At 33.2% G+C, this 24,715-nt stretch overlaps 1 protein-coding gene and 1 non-coding gene across 2 annotated transcripts; both read left to right on the top strand.

Annotated features, from left to right (window-relative positions):
• Nucleotides 1–9,367: 9,367 nt before the first annotated feature.
• On the top strand, nt 9,368–9,968 carry LOC105781542 (uncharacterized). Its single transcript, XM_012606076.2, has 3 exons — nt 9,368–9,439; nt 9,581–9,736; nt 9,786–9,968. The coding sequence occupies exons 1-3, from the start codon at nt 9,368–9,370 to the stop codon at nt 9,966–9,968; spliced, it is 411 nt and encodes a 136-aa protein (XP_012461530.2).
• A 6,120-nt stretch (nt 9,969–16,088) lies between these two features.
• On the top strand, nt 16,089–16,195 carry LOC128036427 (small nucleolar RNA R71). Its single transcript, XR_008193224.1, has one exon. It is a non-coding gene; the product is annotated as a small nucleolar RNA R71 (small nucleolar RNA).
• The last annotated feature ends 8,520 nt before the right edge of the window (nt 16,196–24,715 follow it).

The raw sequence follows: 24,715 nt of genomic DNA, 5'->3' as shown, positions 1-24,715 counted from the left end.
TGGACATGATTTTAATGAAATTTTGATAGTTTTTAAAGGTTAAAATGATAAATGAACAATCAAAAGAAAAATTAAGTAAAGAAAGATGAGACAAAGTCATCATCTTCTTCCTTACATTTGTTTCAACCGAAAATCACCATTGAAGTGAGCTAGGGTATACGGTCAAGCTTCCAATCTTGCATGGTATGTGATTTCGGTCCTGTTTTTAGTGGTTTAGTGGACTTTTGTTAAAATGGTTAGATTTTAAGTTATGAGCATAAGGACTAAATTGTAAAAACTTAAAATGTTAAGAGAAAATTGATAATTTTCAATAAATGTGAACTATGGATTAAATCAAATTCTAAAAGTACTTAGTTTATTAAAATTATCTATTTAGTTCAAGATAAACTACGTTCGGACTTAGATCGAGGAAAAGTTAAAGCTTTGGACTAACTCGACTTTACTTCTATGCCTTGATTATCGAGGTAAGTTCGTATGAACTATGATCATTTTTATGTTAGTTAAATTGAATGTTCATTATGTTGATTTGATATAAATGAACTTATATATATGTATTAATGCTATGACGAATTGACAGATATCGAGTCCCGATTGAACCTTAAGAATTCTTAGGATACAAATGACTTGTCATTAGGGATTTCATGTTTCGAGTGCTGGTCTTGAATGTCCTACCGATGGATGAGGTCCTACATTTGTTGCAGATTCTCCACAGCTCATGTGAGCAGCATTGTGTAGCTTACATTCCAACCCATAGCTCGTGTGAGTAGGCCCATTTCATAGCTCGTGTGAGCATTTATGTAAATAAATTGTTACGATTAGATGTAAAGGCACACTATGTATGAGCTTCCCCGAGTATCTGATGTAATTCTAGATGATTCAATGGGTAGAAAAGGGAATGGAATGGTAAGTATGCAAATGGATTGAATCATGACTTTATGAAAGGATTTATGAACTAAATGATAATAGTATATATGGAAATTTACAAATCTTATGGTTAATTTCATTTATATCATGGATAAGCATACTAACATATGAGTTGGTGATGTTGTTTAGGCTTTTACTATGCTTATGGAATTGATGATGGACTATGTTTAATCTTTGAATTTACAATTAACATGGTAAGTTATGTTTTAGCTTAGACGAGCTTACTAAGCACTCGTTGCTTACGAAGTTTTTTTTCCCTTTATTTTATAGATTATCGGAAGCTCGATCGATTGGAAGCTCGTCGAAGATCTATCACACTATCTAGCAGTCAATTCGGTAGTTTTTGAGTATTTTGGCCAATGTTTATAATGGCATGTATAGGTCATTTTGTAATGATATTTAGTGAATGTGTAAATGGTAATTTGACATGTTTGTGCCTTTTTGTTTATGTATGGTTGATGGACTTGTAATGCTTGTTAAGTTAAGTCCCTTTTGATCACTTATAAGTGTTTGTATATAAAGCTCATTTTTGGTATGCTTATAATGGCTTGACAATGGTCAATTAAGACATGATTTGGTAGATGTTTAAACTAGGTTCTTATGCTTGAAATAAGGCTATATTGACATATTTAGGTAGATGATGTTTGGATGAAATTGTGGTGCCTTTGAATGGCATATTGGTTAGGTGCATTAGGTTATTTGAATTGGCATGATTATGTGTATTTGAATGATGCATTAGTACCTTGAAAGTGTGCACAAATGGATTGGGTAGTTATGCATCAATTGGTTAGGAAATTGTTTGATTTTAGGTAAAATTTTAGGTCCACACGGCTTGAGACATGGGTTGTCACACGGCCGTGTGAGACATACAGCCTGGTGGCACGGTCGTGTGAGACACACAGCCTGGTGACATGGCCTGTGTCATTTGTGAGTCTCTTAGTGTTCAAGTCAGTGAGTTACACGACCTAGCACATAGCCTGGCACACGAGCGTGTGGAGCTACTTAGTGAGTTACACCGGTGAGGACACGGGCTGGGGTGATTCCAAACGACCTGGCCACACGGCTTGGGGTGATTCCAAACGGCCTGGCCACACGGCCGTGTGACCCCTATTTCCAATTTTTGCAACTTTTTCCTAAACTTTCCATTTTGTTTCGAATTAGTCCCAAATTTCTTCTAAGCTATTTTTAGGGCCATGAGGGCTCAATTTAGGGACAAAATGTATGTGATTAAATGGTTTATGATATGTTTTAATTTATTTAAATTTTATGATGTTAAAAGTTTATGATTGTATTGTAATGCTCTGTAACCCTAATCTGGCAATGGAGACAGGTTAGGGGTGTTACAATATGAAACTAACATTTCAAGCTCAATCAATTATATATATTTTTATTTCTTTGAGAGCAAAGTAAAATTTAGTAATGCAAATAATGAAACATAGTCAGACAATTAACCAAATCAAATCTCGACAAAAAGGGAGTTAATAAGAAAAATGATTTACAACATTAATGTGGGTTACAGGTTAACGTTAACGGGTTAGAAAAAAATATGTTAGGATCAACGGGGTTTACTAAAGGTTAATACAACAGGTAAGTTGTTTAAAGGTTAGGTGGGTTAAATCCTAAGTGCCTCTATCATCTCAATATATCAAATCAATAATGTGGTCTCGACATGTATAACTGAAGCAAGTTATAGAATAGCAAATCACAACCAAAAATAGAACGAGCACAAAAAAATAAATGCTTTATAGGCTTAAAAGCTCACAAAAAATTATGATTTTGATGTCAAACTTGCAAATTTAAAATTTTAAGATAATTCTTCAATTTAGAGAGAAAGCCTAGAATATTAATTTTTGAAAAACAACTTATCATGTTTAGCTCTCTCATGTCTTAAAGTATAAATCAATCAATGCACAAAAATTCAAAAATTATTCCAAAACAAAATCACTAAAATCTCCAAATTAAAGACAATTAACTTTAATGATAAGTATGAGAAAATGACTCAAACACAAACACAAATTCAAGGGCTATATTGCATAAACATATAATGTAACAACCCGATAGTCAGGGGTCTCAAAAAATGTATTTTCGGGACTCCGTTTTCATAAACTGGACCCGTAAGGCTAACTTAACAACTAATTAATTTTTGGATTAGTAAATTTCGTTAAGTTAGGAGTTATTAATGTACAGGGACTAAATCACGTAAGGGTTAAAAGTTGAATTATAGATTGAAAGAAATATAAGGGACTAAAGTAGCAAATTTACCATTTATTAAAATGGTGGGAGGTGGCCGGTTATGGTTTAATGAATTTGCATGTGTATATGTTATATATTAAAGTAACTTTAATAATAATGATAATAATAATAAAGATAATAAAATGAAAACATAATAAAGAAATAGAAAGAAAGTGGAAAGAAAGATGAAACAATTGCATCTAAATTAATGAAAAGAAAGAAAGAAACAAAGTGGCCGACGACACCAAGGGCTCCAAAATTTCAAATTTTAATTGGTTAGTCAATTTAGTCCCATTTTTTTTGTAATATTTACATTTTTGGAATCTCGGTACTTATGGCTACCCGACCCATATTGTAATTTTTAGTATTGTTCAATATTTTAGATGTTGACATTGTTGAATAGTTTAAGCATTAGGGATTAAATAGATAGATTTTAAGTTAGAAATAGAAAATGACTAAATTGTAGAATTAATTGTTGATTTTGAACAATAGGAACTAAATTGTGAAAAATTTAGAATTAAGGGTCGAATTAGAAAAGAGGAAGCTAAATGTGGTCTAGAGTGAGATTAGTATAAAAATATGAAGTTAAATGTAAAGGTTAAAATTAGTCTCGATTTAGGGACTAAATTGAAGAATAAGCAAAATATAGTGTAAAAATTTAAAATTAATGTGAAATTGAAATGTGTAATATTAATGTGATTTAATTGTTTTATTTCATAGCTAACGTCGTACTGAAATCCTTGAGTAAAAAGGGGAAGGATAAAATCAACGTCGAATAACTCGAAAATCACGATTTGTGTTTTTATAATCCGAATTAAATAGAAGATTATTGCATATATAATTGTTTGCATATGGTAAGCATTTGAGGTGAGTACTTTGGTACTTGGGAATTGAATTAAATTCATAATTGAAATGAAATGGATTGATTTTGTATATTATGAAATATATTGATTATGAATATATGTGTATTGAGAAAAATGTGATTATTATCAAATTGAATATATGCTTATATGTGATGATATATATTCATGAAATTGAGACACTGATTGTATTGAAAAGTGAAATGAATCCCTATTAATTGTATCAAACTGAGTTGGATATAGATGGCATGCCATAGGATCAAAAGAGTTTAGGGATTACTTCGACCTCGAATCGATGATGCACTGGGTGCCAATTTGTTTCGGTTTAACCGATGAGACACTGAGTGTCAGTTTATATAGTGCTGGGCCCAATTATTACTTTGGATTATTCCGATGAGGCACTAGGTGCCAAACTGGTGTGTTGGTTGGATCCGTGTATTTGTCCAAGTCTGTGTCGTATCAATAGGGGAAAGTAAAAGAATAATTTATGTGATTGATATTGAAATGGAAAAGATGAGAAATGAATATGAGATGAGAAAATATTGAAATGGAAAATATGATAAATGATTATGAGACGAGTAATGAGATATGAAATGATGAATTGAGATTTGAAATTTCAATGAATTCAAGTATTGATCAAAGATAAGAATCATTCCATTGCATGAGATGATGTATGCAAATGTTAAATGAAATGCCATTGATATATACTTATATATTTGAACATGTGAGAATCTTAGTAGATGTGAATAAAGAATGAACAAAAAATATATTATTAAATTGAAACACATGAACATAGCTTACTTGTTGCATTTTTCATTTTAAATACTTATATCATGTTTATGTTATTCGAATTATAGAAATACCACTGAGTTTTACTCAGCGTGCGATTTTGTTTTCCGTGTGCAGGTTAGGTACTGTTTGATTTATCACCAACTCAACATCTAATCACAAATCCTGAGTTCATGTGTGGTGATATTTCATTTTGTAATGGCGTGTACCTAGGAAGTCTTTGGTTGATATTGTTTATAAGGTGTGGTTAACTTAGTTGCTAGTGAAATGATGATTAAATGTGTATATGGTTATGGTCGAGGCTATGTTGGTATGTTAGCCTAGTTTATATTTTGGTGTGTGATAGTTTAAAGTTTGGTAGTGTAGCATAATGCTTGGTATGTGCTTAGCTTCATGTTTGGTAACTTTAGAAGTTGAAAATTAGTTCAAATATGGTAAACGTGATATGAGTGAAAGTCTTGAATGTTTGGTGTGTTGTTAATGTATTTGAACATATAAAGTGTGGTACCAATGAGGGTACAATGGTTAGGCATGTTAGGTGTTAAATTTGGTGTATTTTGGGCATGTTTAATTGTGTTTTGAATAGTTTAAACAATTGGTAATTGAGTTGCTTAGTGCCCAAGTAAGTAGGAAATGATAAACTTGAGTTTTAAGGTACTTTTGGGTGCACAAGGACTGACCTCATAGGCGTGTGTCACGCACGAGAAACACACATGGGCGTGTGACCCAAGTTAGAGAGTTACATGGCCTAAGACATGGGCGTGTGAGGCACATGGCCTGGCCACACGGGTATTTGACTCTTGAAATCAAAATTTTTGTAAATAATTCCTAAACTTCCAGAATTGCTTCAAATCAGTCCCTGCCTATTTTTAAACTACTTTTAGGGTCCCATAGAATCGTAATAGAGGTTGTAAGAGTAGCTTTTACTTTAAATTGGGGTGCGTTAATAAACTTAAATTAAGTGCATTCCACTAACATCATCAAAGATAAATTAAAAAGATAATCATAGACGGAGTATTGATAACACTCTAGAATAACGTATTTTTATGTATTAATTATGTATTTATTCTGAGTATGATCCTGCTAATTTGATCTATTTATAATCTTTTATCTCACAGGGACTAAATTTGAGGCAAAAGCAAAATTAAGGGCCAAAAGCGTGAATTTAGAGATAAAATGGGCCAATGTGCGACACAAGGAAAAGTTGGTGCCAAAAGTGCAAGCATGGAGGACACAAGGGTTGAAATGCAAAAAGAAGAGATTTTATTCTATCAGACTCTATTTTAATTATATTAGGATAATTAATATTAAGATAATTATTAAAGATTATTTAATTTTAGGATTTTATTTTATTTATCTTTATTTATCTTCAATTAAATGTATTTATCTTTTGGGAATTTAAGTAGGATTAGACTATCTCCCTTAGCACTATAAATAGGGGGTGAAGTGACTCAAAAGAGATCCATATTTTTCTGTAAACACTCTCTCCTCAAAAGTCTAGGCTTTTGTTATTCTCATATTTCCTTTCAATAAAATCTCCATTTTTATTATATTTATTTTCTTTTCCACCACAACCATGAGTCACTAAACCCACTAGCCGAAAGTTGTCGATATTCCCCAAAAAGGGTTCTTGAGGCTTAGAGTCCGTACTTAGCCTCCTCGCTGAGTATTCATTGTTTCTCTGCACAACGGGCTGACGCTTCCTTTCATGTCCTTTAAGAAGTAAGCTTTTCAACGTATGCAAAGGCGGCCGCTTTGTATGTTTTGGGAAGGTTGCACAGTCGGTTCGTTATCTTACTGCGTCAGAGGTTGGCGAGCCTAAGAGACAAAATGGCGTGGGATTCACCATTGAGAAGCGTGGATTTAGTATAAGACGATCCCACGGAAATGATTGTTGGCTAGATTCAGGTTCCACTAAATCGTAAGTCTAAATCCTTGGAGCTGGTGGTCGTAGGCATCCTCTTCCACTATAACTGGCTTAGTCGGTTTGGGAAGGATCATCTAAAAGTCGAGGATTGAACCCAATGCGGAACGAGACAACTGGAGGCTTGAATTTCCCATAAGAATTTCCTTTCTCTCAACTCTATTTTTAATTTCTCAAATTTTTGATTCAATATTCTTAATTATGTTTTTATTTTATTTTTCATTTCCAGATCCAAACCTTTAATTCTATTATTTTTATTTTTTTTGGCACAAAGGTTTTCTTGGGCAAGATTCTGCCGGGATTTCACGAAACAAGATATTGTGCAAATCCAGCCCCTGAGGATTTGACCTTGCTTCCCTTTTACTATTCTTTTTCATTATTTATTAGGGATAGGATATTTTTGGCGCCGTTGCCGGGGACTGGGAACGTACTAATCTTTTTTTTTTGTTTCTTATGGCCATATCTGCTCTAGGTACTCTTGCGTTCGATTCAGAAATTGAGAAGACTACTAGAGTCAATTTCAAGGAGAAAATGTTACGAAAAAATCAGTCAGCGGTGGTTGGAACTCAAAGTAACCCACTGCCAAAAATCGAAGACGACGACAAAGCTGAGTCCAAGGTTAACAAAAACCCCACTCGAACACTTGAAAGCGAAAAAGTAGAATTTGACTCACCAGAAGAAGTACTTAACGCTAGGGTTAATGACAACCCGAATCAAGCACACCAACCAATGGCTCAAATGATTCGGCAACTGGCCAAAGCTTTGACAGAACAACCGCCATTGTGCATCGCGTATCCTATTGTGGATACCGATTTTGAGTTGAAGTCAGGTTTAATCCAGTTATTGCCAACTTTTCATGGGTTGCAAAATGAAAATCCCCACAAGCATCTGAAAGAGCTTCATATGGTTTGTCTGAAAGAGCTTCATATGGTTTGTCTTAGCATGAAACTTCAGGGGGTAGCTGAGGATCAAATTAAATTGTCTGCTTTCCCTTTCTCCCTAGCAGATTCCGCTAAGGAATGGTTATTTTATTTACCCTCTGGATCTATTACAACTTGGGTTGATTTATCGCGTTTGTTTCTGAACAAGTTTTTTCCAACGCCTCGAGCAGCTGAGCTAAGAAGAGAGATCGTTGGAATAAGGCAAAAAGAAGCTGAGTCCCTTTATGATTATTAGGAGAGTTTTAAAAAGTTGTGTGCATGCTCTCCTCCAATACTTTTACGAAGGTTTGAAGCCCACGGAGATGAATATGGTAGACGCCGCTAGTGGAGGAGCATTGGTCAACATAACTCCCTAATAAGCGAGAGACTTGATCTCCATGATGGCTGCAAATTCTCAGCAGTTCCGAGCCAATACTAAACCCCTTAGAAGGGTTCACCAGCTAAGTAATTCAACCTTAGAGGATAAAGTTGATAGACTTACTAATATGATGAACTCTCTTATTGCAGAAAAAGCGAAGACAACCCTGTTATGCAGAATATGTGCTACACCTGATCATGCAACTGATGCATGTCCCATTTTGTATGATGATACCATGGCCCATCTGGATGCTGTGGGAAATTTCCCTGGGCCGCCACAAAGGCAATACGACCCTTACGCTAATACCTACAACTCAGGGTGGAGAGACCATCCTAACTTAAGTTATGGGGCCAATCCACGAAATAACCAGCCATACCAAAATTAGTTTCCGCAACAGCCGCAAGGTTCAGGTAATTTTCTAGAAACCATGGTCAATAAGTTAGCAACTAATGTTCTTGATTTTCGACAACAAACTCTTAATTTCCAAAAAGAGATGAAAGATTTCCAACAGAAAATAGAAGCGTCCATCAGAGAGTTGCCACATCGATCGAGAAATTGACCTCTCAAGGGAAGCTGCCATTACAAACAGAACTAAACCCTAGACAAAATGCAAATGCAGTAACGTTGCGAAGCGAAAAGGTACTGGAACAAATTCCTGACAGGAATCTTGGCCAAGAAATCGCCCAAGAAAAACCCGAGAAAGATGAACAGGTCCGACGAAGCCTGCATTGCCTAAAATTCAACCTTCATTTCTAGAACGATTCAACTAGTGTGGAAGAGGTAAAGAGGACAAGGAAATCCTTGAAACATTTAGGAATGTCGAGATCAACATTCCGCTGTTGGACGCCATCAAGCAAATACCGCGGTATGCTAAATTTCTTAAAGAGCTTTGCACCAACAAGCGAAAATTAACAGGTAATGAAAGGGTGAATGTTGGTGAGAATGTATCCGCAGTGTTATAGCGAAAAATACCAGCAAAATGCAAGGATAGGGGCATGTTTGCAATACCATGCAAAATAGGCCATCTAGTAATTAAAAAGCCTATATGTGATCTAGGGGCTTCTATAAATGTAATACCATATTCTATTTATGAATCACTTAAAGCAGATTTTTTAACAAAAACAGGTGTTATCATTCAATTGGTGGACAGGTCTGTTGTGCATCCAAAAGGAGTCATTGAGGATGTTCTAGTAAAAGTTAATGAGCTTATTTTCCCTGCAGATTTTTATGTGATCAAAATGGAGGAGGATAGCACTCTTGGATCTTTAGATCTCCTGCTGGGTCGACCGTTCCTTAGTTAGTTAGTACTAAAATCGACGTTCGAAGTGGATCTCTCACAATGGAGTTTGATGAGGAGATCGTAAAGTTTAATGTCTACAACGCCATTAGCCATCCAAGCGAAATCTTGAGCGTAAATCGTATCGACATAATTGACTCTTTAGTGGAAGAGAATTTTGAGTCAATTTATGGAGATAATTATGAACTTGATAAATTTGAATTTGTTAATGAGTTATTATCTCCAAATACTAAACTGTTACCTTCTGTTATACAGGCACCAGAGTTGGAGTTAGAACCCGCAAGAAAGGCAAGGAAATTAGACATCCAAGAGTTAGAAGAAATTCACAATGATGCCTACAAGAATGCTCACCTTTATAAAGAGAAGACAAAGTTGTTTCACGATAAGAGAATAGCTCAAAAGCATTTTTTGGTAGGACAAAAAGTTTTACTTTATAACTCCGTGTGAAAGTTATTCCCAGGTAAGCTTCAATCACGATGGCAATGACCTTTTTATTGTTGCTAAAGTGTTCACACATGGAGATATTGAAATAGAGAGTGAAGAATCTAGAAAGCAGTTCGTAGTTAATGGCCAGTGGTTGAAACCGTTTTATGAGAATTTTCAATCCCACACGGTTGAGAAAATCCATTTGGAACCACCATAGAACCAATAACGGCGTCGAGCTAACAACGTTAAACAAGCGCTTGTTGGGAGGCAACCCAATTTTTATTTTTATTTTTTTATTTATTATTTTTTTCTTTACTTTATTTATTACTTTATTTTATTTTATTATTTATTACTTATTTGGATATTAATAAATTTCTCTTCTTTTGGTTAGATAAAATAGAGCTTAAATGCGAAGAAAACCGTTGAGCGACACTTAGAGCACATTGAGGCCCGTCTTGAAGCCTTTGGCTAGCAACTGACGGAGCTCATTGCCATCATATGCAATCGACAGTAAGAACACGGGGAGTTTTTCTAAACTTTTCTAGCTATTTATTTCTTTTCGTCCACATTGAGGACAATGTGCTTTTAGTAGGGGGAGGTACTCTTCGTTATTACTGTCATTTTTTGCTGTGATTTTGGTTGTTGTTGCTATTGCTGTGATTATTTTTGGCTGGTGTTCTGCTTGAGGCTCCATTTTGTCCATATTTATCTGCCTCTTTTTATGCTCAAGATTTTTACCAAAAATTTCCTACTGCTTGACCTACAAGCATGATTCTTGTTTTTTGAGGAAATTACGGATTTTCCATAATTGATGTCATCTCCACTGTTTTATTCTTATTAGGCTAAAAAAAATTGTGATTCATAGAGTTAACTTTATCTTTCTTTTCATAAAATTGATCAAGTTTAATACAAAGTGGACACTTAATATGTTTGCATGCTAAAATATGTTCATGACTGTTAAGGTAATTACTGAAATTTATTTTTGACACTTGATTTTTTTTTCTAAAGTCCTTATAAAAAAGTTATTATTAAAATGTCGTTTAATGTTTTCGTGGTTATGAGTACAGCTTAAAAACGTGACTGACTCAGTAGCCGGGGTAGGGTGCTTGGGTTGTCATCCTATTTCACGTCAAAAGGTTGTGTGACGTGTTAGGTAAAACTCCGCTAACCGAAATTATTTTTTAAGAACATGTTGGGCTGAGTAACCGGGGTGGGGTGCTTGGCTGTCATCTCTCTTCGTGTCAAAAGGTTCGATGTGTTCTTAAGAAAAAAATATAATAAATTAGGAGTCTGTTGGGTTAAGTAACCGGGGTGGGGTGCATGACTGTCATCTCTCTTTGCGTCAAAAGGTTCAGTATATTCCTAAAGCATAAAAAATATAAATAATAAATAATTAAAAATTAAAATAAATAAAAAAGAAAAAAATATAATTTGGGGACTAAAGGAGGAAACAAATAGAGTGTCTTGGTAGGTTTGGTAATTTACCTAATTTTCATTAAATAATTCAAGTCGATTCTAATTTTTGTGTATATTAATTGGAAAACTTTTTCTATTTTACTTAAAGCAAGCTTAGGGTTCTCTTTATTTTTCAAATGCATTTTTGACTGATTTTTATAAAACTTTGGAGTGATATTTCTTTTATGGTAGAATCTAACTTTCACAATAGATAGAAACTATACTTGAGGGCAAGCATGGGCTAAGTAGGGGGAATTTGATAACACTCCAGAATAACGTATTTTTATGTATTAATTATGTATTTATTCTGAGTATGATCCTGCTAATTTAATTTATTTATGACCTTTTATCTCATAGGGACTAAATTTGAGGCAAAAGCAAAATTAAGGGCCAAAAGCGTGAATTTAGAGATAAAATGGGCCAACGTGCGACACAATGAAAAGTTGGTGCCAAAAGTGGAAGCATGGAGGACACAAGGGTTGAAATGCAAAAAGAAGAGATTTTATTCTATCAGACTCTATTTTAATTATATTAGGATAATTAATATTAAGATAATTATTAAAGATTATTTAATTTTAGGATTTTATTTTATTTATCTTTATTTATCTTCAATTAAATGTATTTATCTTTTGGGAACATAAGTAGGATTAGACTATCTCCCCTAGCACTATAAATAGGGGGTGAAGTGACTCAAAAGAGATTCATATTTTTCTGTAAACACTCTCTCCCCAAAAGTCTAGGCTTTTGTTATTCTCATATTTCCTTTCAATAAAATCTCCATTTTTATTATATTTATTTTCTTTTCCACCACAACCATGAGTCACTAAACCCATCTAGCCGAAAGTTGTCGATATTCCCCAAAAAGGGTTCTTGAGGCTTAGAGTCCGTACTTAGCCTCCTCGCTGAGTATTCATCGCTTCTCCGCACTACGAGGTTGACGCTTTCGTCCATGTCCTTTAAGAAGTAAGCTTTTCAACGTATGCAAAGGCGGCCACTTTGTATGTTTTGGGAATGTTGCACAGTCGGTTCGTTAGCTTACCGCGTCAGAGGTTGGAGAGCCTAAGAAATAAAATGGCGTGGGATTCGCCATTGAGAAGCGTTGATCTAGCATAAGACGATGCCACAGAAACGATTGTTGGCTAGATTCAGGTTCCACTAAATCGTAAGTCTAAATTCTTGGAGCTGGTGGTCGTATGCGTCCTCTTCCACTAGAACTGGCTTATTCGGTTTGGGAAGGATCATCTAAAAGTCGAGGATTGAACCCAAGGCAGAACGAGACAACTGAAGGCTGGAATCTCCCATATGAATTTCCTTTCTCTCAATTCTATTTTTAATTTCTCGAATTTTTGATTCAAGATTCTTAATTATGTTTTTTTTATTTTTCATTTCCAGATCCAAACCTTTAATTCTGTTATTTTTATTTTTTTCAGGCACAAAGGTTTTCTTGGGCAAGATTCTGCCGGGATTTCACGGAACAAGATATTGTGCAAATCCAGTCCCTGAGAATTCGACCTTATATCCCTTTTACTATTCTTTTTCATTATTTATTAGGGATAGGATATTTTTGGTGCTTTCAACGACCGCATCAAGTATGGACCAATATTTTGATGCTAATAATTGGAATAGTCTTGTATGTATCCGAATCCTGACATTCATGAAAGGATAAATAATGATAAGAGTATAGAAAGTGGAAGACTAAGTTAGCAATGTATAAATAGTGATAAGAGTGTAGAAAGTGGAATACCAAGTTTAACATTGCACAGCATGAATCATCAATTTCGATTGCATAATATTCTAGTATGATATAATTTGATTGTCTGTGACCTGCCCCTATATATTATATTGTTAATGACTAGTATGTATATGTGTAATTATGATTGATTAATTGTTTGAAGTGTTAGTAATGCGCGTGACCCTAATCTGACGACAGAGAGGGGTTAGGGGTGTCACATATAAAATCCTCCCCACACTTAAGGTGTACATTGCCTAAATGTAAAAAAAATATATAAACAAAATAAGCAAAATATCATAAAGGATGGAGAGAATTGAAACAACCCTGAATGTGGATGATTTCGCCGGAATAGTGAAATTCAGAATCGTAAGAGAGCCTAAATTAAGTACATATTTTCGAGTACACTAATAAAAAATAAAAAAATAAAAAAAGATAAAGAAATGAAAAAACAAATATAAAAACAACCAATAAAAAATAAAAATAAAAATAATAAGAAAGTGCATAATAAAATAAAACAAAACATATAAATTTGAAAAATAAAATAAAAATAAATAACAATAAAAATAAAAGTAAAAATAAAAATAAATAAAACATAAAACTAAATGAAATCACTTTAGTTGGGGTAGGAAGGAAAGAAAAGAAGAAAAAAACTTAGCTTTAAAGGAAAAAAGGGTACATGGCCAGACCAAGTGGGCTGTAGGGCCGTGTGGCTAGGCCATGTATCTCTGTGAGATTGTGTGGCATATTAAAAACTTTGAAAAATTGCTCTAGTGCTTACATGGCCTATGACACAACTGTTTGCATGGCCATGTGTCTAGGCCGTGTGTAATCACCCAGACCGTGTGCTATTTTCGTTCGCTTCTCCCACACCCATGTACATGGGTGTGTGGGTCACACAGCCGTGTGCTTCCACTCAGACTGTGTGGGTCAAAAAATAATTTCAAAAAATTAGCTTTAGTGTTCACATGGCCTGAGATACGCCCGTGTCACCAGGTCGTGTGTCATCACCTAGACCATATGGATCGTTTTTAAAATTTTTCAAAATAAATTTCAATTTTTTTTAATTTTTTTGAAATTTTTAAGTAATAAATAAAAAATAAGTATACTAAGCACACAACATAATTAAGATAAGATAAAATAAAATGCACACTTGGGTTACCTCTCGAGGAGCACTTATTTAAAGTCTAAGCTCGACTTTCTTTTTTAAACTCACGGTTAAGTCGAATTTGAGACGATGACCATCTACCTTGAATGTGCCGTAATTAGGGTGTGTACCTCAAAGGTTTTGTTTGGGAATATGTTCTGTACCGCAAATGGATTCGACCATCTTGACTTAAGCTCTGCAGGGAACATTTGTGGATCTAAATTGTCCAATAGCACTTTGTCTCCAACTCTGATTCTGTTATTCCTTTTTACGTGCACACCTTGGCGTTGCTTTGTTATTCTTTTGTTCGTTCTTGGGTTTTCATCAGCATTTGTTCGCCATTCATCTAATTCATCAAGCTGCACCATTCTCTCTCCACTCATCCCTTGATTTTTATCACCTTGAAAAGGATATAGGTTTAACACATATTCATAAGTGATTTCTTACAAAGAGTCGAGCCGTATGATTACCAACATTAGCAAAATAATTAGTATCATCTCACTCACTTGAAACCCTCACAACATCATGTGCTTGAAGAGTAACCTCTTTATCACCTACCCGCAATACAAGTTTACCATTACCCACATCAATAGTAGTGGCTAAAAAGGGTCGACCTAAGATAATAGGTACCTCAATATCCTCATGCATGTCAAGTATAATAAAATCAACAAGGAATATGAATTTATCTACTTTCACAAGTACATCTTCAATAATGCCCCTAGGATATTTAACAGATCTATCAGCTAATTGAATACTCATCCTAGTGGGTTTTGATTCCTGGATACCAAGTTAATTGAATAATTTATAAGGCATTAGATTTATTCTAGCACCCAAATCAGCCAAAGGTTTTTCTACATTTAAGCTACAAATAAAATAAGGAACAGTAAAACTCCCTCGATCTTTAAGCTTGGTGGTTAGTTTGTTTTGGAGAATGGCCGAGCACTCTCCGTTGAGCTCCACAATGGTCAGGTCATCTAACTTATTTTTATTTGTTAATAGCTCTTTTAAAAATTTTGTATACTTAGGCATACGTGAAAGGGCTTCAATAAAAGGTAAGTTAATATGCAATTTTTTAAGAGTTCAAGAAATTTACCAAATTGTTTGTTCATGCGATCTTTCTTCACTTTTGCCAGATATGGAATTGGTGGTTTGTATTCTTTTAACACCGACTTATGCTATTTCTTGTTTTCCTCAACCCCATCATTTTTCTCAATGGCTTCTAGATTTAGCTTCTTTTCAAGCTTGGTTAATATCTCTCTACTTTGTAGAATGATTGCATAAACTTGCTCTTTTGGGTTGGTTTTAGTGTTACTCGGTAAACTGTCTTATTGTCTTTCCGAAACCAATTTAACAAGTTCAATAATCTGGTTTTCAACTCCCTAAATTGATTCTTGCTGATTTTTTAGAGATGCTTCTATGTTTTGAAATCTCATTTCAGACACCGAAATAAATTTTGTTAGCATCTCCTCAAGGTTCGGTTTCTTTTCTTGCTGATAAGGTTGCTAAAAACCCGGAGGGGTTGCGACCTTTGATTTCCTTAAACACCCCAATAAAAATTTGGATGATACCTCCATCTTGGATTATGATTTTTGTTGTAGGGATCATTCTAAAGTATAAAATTATTACCCAAAAAGCCGACTTGCTCATGCTCCATGTTAGATTTGAAGGGTGAATATTTTGAATTAATCATCCCTACTCTAGTTGTATCACATTGCATTATTAGATTCATTTGCTCAGCCAAACTTAAACCATCAATTTTCTTACCAAAAGCTTCAACTTGACTCGCCAACATAGAAACCGCATCAATATAAAAAATTCTAGCTGCCTTGGCAGGTTTTACTCTCGTAAATTGCCACTGAAAATTGTTTAGTGCCATCTCCTCAATAAACTCTTGGGTTGCCTCAGGTGTATTATTATTCAATGTTCTATCAGCTTCTACATAAATCATCTATCTAGTTGAAGGATTCAAATCATTGTAAAAAGTTTGAACTTGGAGCCACAAAGGTAGTCCATGATGAGGACACCTTCTTAATAAATTATTAAATCTCTCTCATGCATCGTAAATTGTCTTAATATCAAATTGAACAAAAGAAGAGATGACATTCCTTAACTTAGTTGTTTTAGCTGATGAAAAATATTTCAACAAAAACTTCTCAGTCATCTGAGCCCAAGTCGTGATAGAACCTCGTGGAAATGAATTCAATCACTATTTTGCCTTGCTCCTCAAAGAAAAAGGGAACAATCATAAGTGTATGGCATCATCAGTAACATCATTAATCTTGAAAGTGCCACAGATCTCTAGAAAATTAGCTAAATGAGCATTCAGATGTTCATCTTAACCCATCAAATTGAACATACTGCTGCACCATCTCAAAGTTGTTTGCATCAATAGTTGGTCTGAAATTACTCGATTCAACCCCAATCAGAATGGGTTTAGCAGTCATACATAGTCGAAGGAGTAGGATATGCAGGAGGTTGTTGATTATTTTGATTATCATCCATCTCCACAATAATATTATTTTGCTCTTGATTGTCTATTAAAATTTGTTGACCTTGCCTTGCTTTTTTAATTTCTCTACGATTTTTGTAAGTTGTCTTTTCAATTTCACTGTAAAAAAACTATTGATTCTAACGGGTTGCCTCTAGTCATAAACTAAAAGAGCCTGTAAGAATCAAATAAAAGAAAAATTAGAATGTAAAAATTAAATTAAAAACAAAAAAATAAAAATAAAAATAAAATGGCTAAATTAATAAAATAAAATATTCCTAATATTCTAGTCCCCGGCAACGGCGCCAAAAACTTGATGCTTCGTGAATAATTAAAAATTTCACTAAGGAAAGTGCAATTATTTATTAATAGTCTAGCTACGGCGCGCAAAGATATCGTTCCCACAAAGACTAGAAGTACTAGTAATTATTGTTTTTATATTATTTACCCGAATAAATCGAGTGATTAATTAAAAACTAAATTAATTACCTAACAAACACGACAAAGAACAAATCGCAAAACAATCGATTAACAACCAATAAGCAAAACAACACCTAGGAAAGAATTCACCTAGATGAAATCTATCACTACCAATCTAAATTATGCAATTTCTTTAGTTAGTAACTTGATCTATAGAAATCCCTAAATTATGCTAATATCTCTTTCGAGAGTAAGAGTAACTGACTTTAGGTTGAATAATTGAAATTTTTTTCTAATTAAAACCCCTATTATCGCATTAACTCGTGATATGGATTCCCATATTAGATTTTACTCTAATCCATAGATTTATGTCTTCCTATTTCTAGGATTGCATGCAACTCCACTCAATTACGTAAGATCTACTCTTACACAAGGTCTATTCCTCCTCTGATTTAAGCAAATCAAACATGGATCAATAATCTAGAAATATCAAACCAAGAATTAAACACACATAATTGAGAATAAGAGTTAAGTATTTATTGCATAAAATAAAAATCAAACAAAAAAATCCATTATAGAATTCATCTCCCCTAGGTATTTAGAAAATTAGTTCATTCTTGAAAATAAAAACATCCCAGAGACAGTATAATCAAAAAAAAAAAAGAAACACATGATAGTCTCCTAAGAAATCAAATACGAATCTTCAATCTTGACAGAATTCTTCTTCAGAATTGGCTTCAATTGTGATTTTTTGAGCTGTTTTCTTTAGTATTCTAAACAACTCACTCCTCTCTTCTTATTTTTTTGTCATATATACGTTTTAGAATGCCTTAAAAACCTAAAAATCACGATTTTCCGCAATTCAGAGTGCAAATCCATAAAATTGACACGACCTACCACATGACCGTGTGGTAGCTCGTGTTAGTCACACGACCGTGTGGAAAGGGTTAGCTCGTGTGGCTTCTATAGGTTGCTTCAATTTTTCTATTTCTGCTCGTTTTTCACTCCTTTTGCTCCCAGTTGCTCTATTAAGCATAAAAAACATGAATTTAAAGGATTAGGAGCCTAAAATTTACAATTAACATCAAATAATAATTCAAAAACGCATTAAGAATGAGATTAAAACATATTACTTTTAACACTTATCAACTACGTGCTGTGACTGATGAAGTATGAGCAGGGAAGCTACGAGTTATGTTTTGTGAGTTGTCTCCAAGCACTGCACACGAGAATTAGGAGAGCTACTAATTAGCTAAGTGCGAGCTATCTTCAAGCAATGCCATTTTTATACTACAAGCCTTTCTACAGGTGTTTTTTATGAGTTGAGGACAGGAGTAGAGCATGCGAGCTTGTTCCCATTGGCCTTGAGGCTTGTGGCTCTGCTGCAACATTGCTGTGGCATTGGGTGGACTTCAGTAGCTACCTTCAAGGATAAGATTACGTATTTTAGCATGAAAATTATGACACCCTAAACTCGATCGGGACAGACCAGCCCAAATTCAAAGCATTACATTAGCCACCTAAGTGACTCTTCGGCTAACGACCACCCAAGAAACACCCCGACCTTATAACACCTCAATGCAGAAGAAAATTATGAGCCAATTTTAAAATTTTCCTAGGTAATTTAACCTATGGACATTTTTATCATTTTACAACCTATGGTAAAACTAACCCGAATTTAGATCTAAGTGTTTACCGACCTTCTTTTAGTTAAATTATGCAAGCTTAAAAATTTCAGCTTAATTTGAGTTCATTTTCTATGTCTAATTGAAGTTTTATTATAAGGGACTAAATTGTAACTTAAATAAATTAGAATACCAATTTAAAGAGACAAAAATTCAAACCCCCAAAACCCATACGGTCGTGTCCTCCAGACCGTGTGTCATTAAACGACTATGATTAAACGACTATGTTCACGTCATGAAAAAAATTTAGACCAATGTCACACACCCGTGTGGAAATCCTACACGCCTGTGTGTGATAGCTCCAGTCTCCACACGCCCGTGTGCAACCCTTCACAGGCCCATGTGGACAAGCACGTGCCCGTGTGAAAACCATTGCACGTATTTTTGTGAAAAACTCATTTTGAAACCCGATTTTGCATATTTTAATGGCCATTTAAACCCAATTTAACTATGATTAATTAACATATATACATAAACCTTCAATTGAGTTTATTAACATCAATTAAGCCTCAATTATATAGAATTAGGCAATCAATTTCATGCATAACAAACACCGAATAAATCAAACAAGTGGCATACCTTAGTCGCTAGTAAACCACTCTATGGAAGCTTCATTTAAACAATCATTAGTATAATTTTCATGTCTCACACACCATGTTATCAATCACCGTGTTATCAAGCAACAATACACCGTATATCATTCAATAATTAAACTCAAACATGCCTCAAAATTATTAAAAAATTATCCAAAATAAAATGTCAAATGTCCAAAATCCAATTACAATCAAAATTAAACTAATTCCCGAGAGTTCCACAATGCCTGATTACAGTATCTAAAACGTGTAATAAAGACTCTACCAAGCTTAAATCTCTTGGAACTCTCTTGCTCGGCTCCTCAGCTCCTCAAGCCCGATAATTATCTGCACAAATTGTAAGGGTGTGAGCTTTAAAAAGCTTAGTGAAAGATAATAAAAACGACTAGTAAATCAACATCCAAATCATGCTTAAATCACATCCAACCAATCACCAATTATTAGCCATAATAATGAAACATGTCAATTTAATTTCCATATGCTTTATCAATATCAAGAATAAATTATTCATGGCTTACCAACATCGAATGATATAAAAATAATCACACATAAATATATTGACATACACTTCTCATGGCTTAATCGAGTGATCATACATCGAATAAACGGATCTCTGAACTCCCAAAAATATCAAATACAGTCACCGAGTTGAGTGGGCCGAGGCACATGCTCCCTTATAGCGCCTCAAATAACCCAATGAGTGGAGACTCATTCTCAACACTCCCTTATCTACTTTAAACAAATCAGTCCACCTAGAGCCATATGCTCACAATGTCACAAATAAAAGTGAGTACTCACGAATGCTATGGCATGCCAACTATATCCAATGAATCCACCATGCATGTTGCTAATATATTTACTCAAACATAGCATATAAATCAGTCATTATTGTGTTCAATTTAATGTGACAAAATGCTTATGTGTAACATGTAACATAGCCATTTAACATCCAATTAAATCAAGCATTTCATTTGCCATTTTCCAATGTTCAATTACCAATTGTAACACCAATATATCATGATCAAAAACTCCAATAACCATTCTCTAATCATCAATATTATTAGCCTACTTAAATTGCACAAAATCACCTAAATGCTTACTTACCATTATTCAATAAAATTCAACTATTGTACATATAATATCAATCTTGCAAAAATCAGTCATTCCACCATAATTAATAAATTGAAATAATCAATTAAGCTACTAATTAAAAATAAATAAGAGCCAATTTTCCAAATCGCCCTTAGAAACAATTACCACACAATTTATTCTACCACAAACAAGTGATCAACCAAGCAAATCCAAGCTTCAATTTAGGTTAACTCGGTCCTCTTCAAGACTCGGAGCTTCAATAGTGATAAAGTAGAATTACCACCTTTCTAATGCTATAATAAAAGTAAATTTTAATTAATTATACTAATCAAAATCCTATAACAAAGATACCTTATCGGATTTGAAACATCAAGTCAAAAACTTGATTCCTCACAAAATCGATCTCTCCAGCCCTCCTAAACAATTTCAATCATCAATACTAGACCAAATACACTAATACTAGGCATCAATTTCATCTTTAAATCAATTTCACAAAATTCTGAAAAATCGGTTCATGAAGATTATGAAATTCAAATTTCTTTAAATTACCTCGCAAATCATGTTTAATCTTAATAAATAAGATCAAAAACCTTTTAATAGGTCCATTTTGAGTTGGAACATCCATTGATTTGTGAATTTTCTCTCAAAATTCAAGATCCACCATTAAAGAGCCATATGTTCTTCGAAGAAGATGACATTGATAAAAATCCTTTAATTGACTCTCAAATCATGTAAAAATGTTTCTAATCATCATAAAAATAAGTTTAGGATTGAATATTACATTTGATTTGCTCTAAATTCATTGATTGAAAATCTTGATTCAAGAAACTTGAGAAATTTCAAAATATTTATGGCTACTTTTCAGAATAATTTCGGGTGAATTGAGAGAGTATTTTGAGAAGGAAATTGGTTGGATCTATTCTCTGGTGACAGATCTTTAAAATAATGCAAAGAAAACAAATTTTAAAGCTCTCTAATATGATGTAAAATGTGTGAAAAGTAGGCTAGATACATTAGTTTTAAAACTGAAGCCACCTACTAGAAATTTAAAAATTGGGAAATTTGCCTAATGGTCACTCCCACATTTCCCTTACTTTACCATTTAATCATTTCCCTCCAAAATTCTAAATTTTAAGGTGTATTTGCCATATAAATACTCTAAAACTTCCTCTCTTTTTTTAACAATTAAATCCTATTTAATTAATATTTTTGTTTTACAATTAAATCCTATTTAATTAATATTTTTGTTTTACAATTAAATTCTATTTAATTAATATTTAAATTTTACTCAAATTACCCTCAATAAAAATTATTTTAAAATTATTTTTCAAACCAAATTGATTATTTCCACTAATAATTATTTAAAATCTTTAAAATTAATTTTGAAAAATATTTATATATTTATTTAATTTTTCGGATTATTATTTAATCGATTTTAGATGAAATTAACCTCTTAAACTAAATTAAAATTGCTAGAAAACTTATAAATTCCTAGTTTCACACTCAAACCCGAAAAATATATCCGAAACTACTAGACCCAATTTAGGGATATTACCAAAATTTATCAAAAATGTAATATTCACGTAAAACCTTTCAATATCTAATATTCAACAGAAATATACAAAAAAATAGCTACTAAACAGTTATCAATCCCTCTTTAACTTGCCCGAAATCTAAGCTGAAAAGTACTTAAATAACGCTATACATTAGTGTTATCATACCCCCAAACTTAATTCATTGCTCATCCCGAGTGATGACACTATCCAACCTAGTTAATATGACCCAAACAACACTAGACTGGCATGAAAGACTTAAGAATAAAAAAATACGATTACACAGAATTAATTTCCCCAAATGGTCTTGTATCAGTGATATTATACTCTCAAATAAATTTTGCAAATGTTTAACTTATGTGCATTTGTAAACCAATTTTCTCATGTATTAAAAATGCTAACAAAATCATGCTTTGAATTTTCCATTTATTGACTGTGCAATTTGTTCTTCCCAATCAATTTCTATTTCTTAGATTAAGCTAAGAAACAATCCTAAGGTTTAATTTATGTCTTCATATGTTGTACTCAATAACTCCTCTCTAATAGTGTAGTTACCATAGCAATCTAAATTAATAAGTCTTTACAAGGTTATGATTTGGCTAGGTTCAAGGTATGGATAAAGATGGATACTTTTAGGCTTTTGGTAGTGTTTCGGAACTTGGATCTAGATTTCACAGTTAGTGTAAATTAAGTGATGTTGAAAAATATGAAATTAGCAATTTGGTGACAAAAGGAGTGACCACTCCCTGACCATCAAAATTATGAGAAGGCATTTTTCATATTTTAAGTGTTGGAAATTTATTGAACGATTTATATAAGTTATGTTGAATATATGGACAATATCTAGTCTATCAATGAAGACCATATCACTTGGGGGAAAAATATTTTAGAGATTGGATTGAATTAGTTCAACCTTATCTAATCTCTTAAATCAAAGAAGTTGGATTAGATTAAATCACTAAAGACTTAGCTGCCAAGAGACCTTGTTTATTATTATATTGTATTCAACTTATCTAGTGGATGTTTTATAGGGATTCTAATAGATCTTCTCTATGTTAGAAAGTTTCGAAATATTCTTTATAAATTGAGAGACTTGTATAGGTTTATGTACCAAGAGAAATGAGCACTTGGTCTGTTTTAAGTGAGGAACCTTATTGTATTAGTGCATTTTGATAGTAAAACATTTGTGTTGTGGTTTTACTTTTTGAATTCACAATGGGTGAATTTAGTGGTGAGAGAATCAAGTCTTCAAGTTACAAATTTGAGAAAAATTATCATGGGTTTGATAGATTGGGAACACTTATTGTTATTGTTGAAGAGAGTGGATATTTCTTACCGAGTTAGGCTCCACAAATGTTGAGAAATTGAACTGCATAAGCAACTCCTTTTTATTCTGTGGCTTTAATATTTTTCATATTTGGTGGTGAAGAAGTGCCTACGTCCTTAGCACCACTTCACTGGTGTAGTTTGATTCTTAGCAAATGTTTCATTTAATCAAGAGATAATACATATCCAACTATAACATTCATGATTATTTATCAAAACCATGGATATGTATGCTACTTAACTAGTGATTTTGAAAATTTGAATGTATGATTTTAACAAGTTGATTCTTTTATACTTTTCAAATAGATATTACATTGAAACCTAAATCATTTGTTTTCATGTATGCATTTTATCTTACAATTTATATAGAAAATTAAATAAAATTTTAAATTTTAAAATCCATTTTCTCAATCACAACATCAAAATAAAATATTTCATGCCTAAAAGTCTTATTTATTTTTCTTTATTCTATTTTTACATTATTTTTCTAATAATATATATATTTAAAACAATACTTTTAATTGCTAAGATAGAAAAAATTGATGATTCCAAAATGAAGTATATGAAAAGTAAAATTATTTAGCTAAATCCAATAAGATTTTTATAATATTAATTATATAAAAATTATAAACTTGTGTAAAATTAACATGATTTAACAAAATATATATAACCAAGAAGAATTCCAATGAATTGCCTTTGCCATCAACCATAAGGGTGAGCGTTCGATCGAATCGAATGAAAACATTTTGGGTTAATCAAGTTGACGAATCATATTTTATCATCCTAACTCGATTTGAAATTTTCTCGAATTGAGTCAAGTGAGATGGTATTCGAATTGAATCGAATCGAATATAATTGTTTGAGTTAATTTTTTTTTAAAAATTTGGGTCCTTGTAATTACTGTCACCCACCGTAATCAAATTTTTGCACCGTAATCAAATTTTTTGCTGTTGGAAAAAATAGATTTTGGTTTTATATTCTACCCCATGAGACCTTTACAACTGTATATCATATGCTCAAAATGGTTGAATGATGATGAATGAGAAATTAAAGCTCAAAGTAAGTCATTTGTGAATTATGTTGAGAAAAAAGGAAAACTTATTCCCACATTGGTTAGATATCAAGTGTGGAATATGTTTTTATATATGAGCCAACTTGGTGGTTATTGAATGACTAAACTAATGCTCTCCCTCGCGCACAGGGGGGTGCAAATCCAAATCCGCTGAGGTTGGGGGCGCATGATGTGGGCGACGTGAAATGTTTGGACCAGTTAGGCCTTTCTAGGCCTGCGGATATTTTAGCCTAATACGTAATCTTATTTTTTCTCAGTAAAGCTTATCTATTTGGAATTAAAAGGAGGTAATGGCTCATTTAATTCAAATTATAATTTGGGTTTAATGGCTCAATTCACGGACGTTATTGGCTTCATTAGTCAAAATTTCCAAAATTTCTTCATATGAATTTTATTATAAAACC

This window comes from Gossypium raimondii, chromosome 13, assembly GCF_025698545.1.
Source record: "Gossypium raimondii isolate GPD5lz chromosome 13, ASM2569854v1, whole genome shotgun sequence".
Classification (NCBI taxonomy): Eukaryota; Viridiplantae; Streptophyta; class Magnoliopsida; order Malvales; family Malvaceae; genus Gossypium; species Gossypium raimondii.
This window is presented reverse-complemented; position numbering and strand designations above follow the sequence as displayed.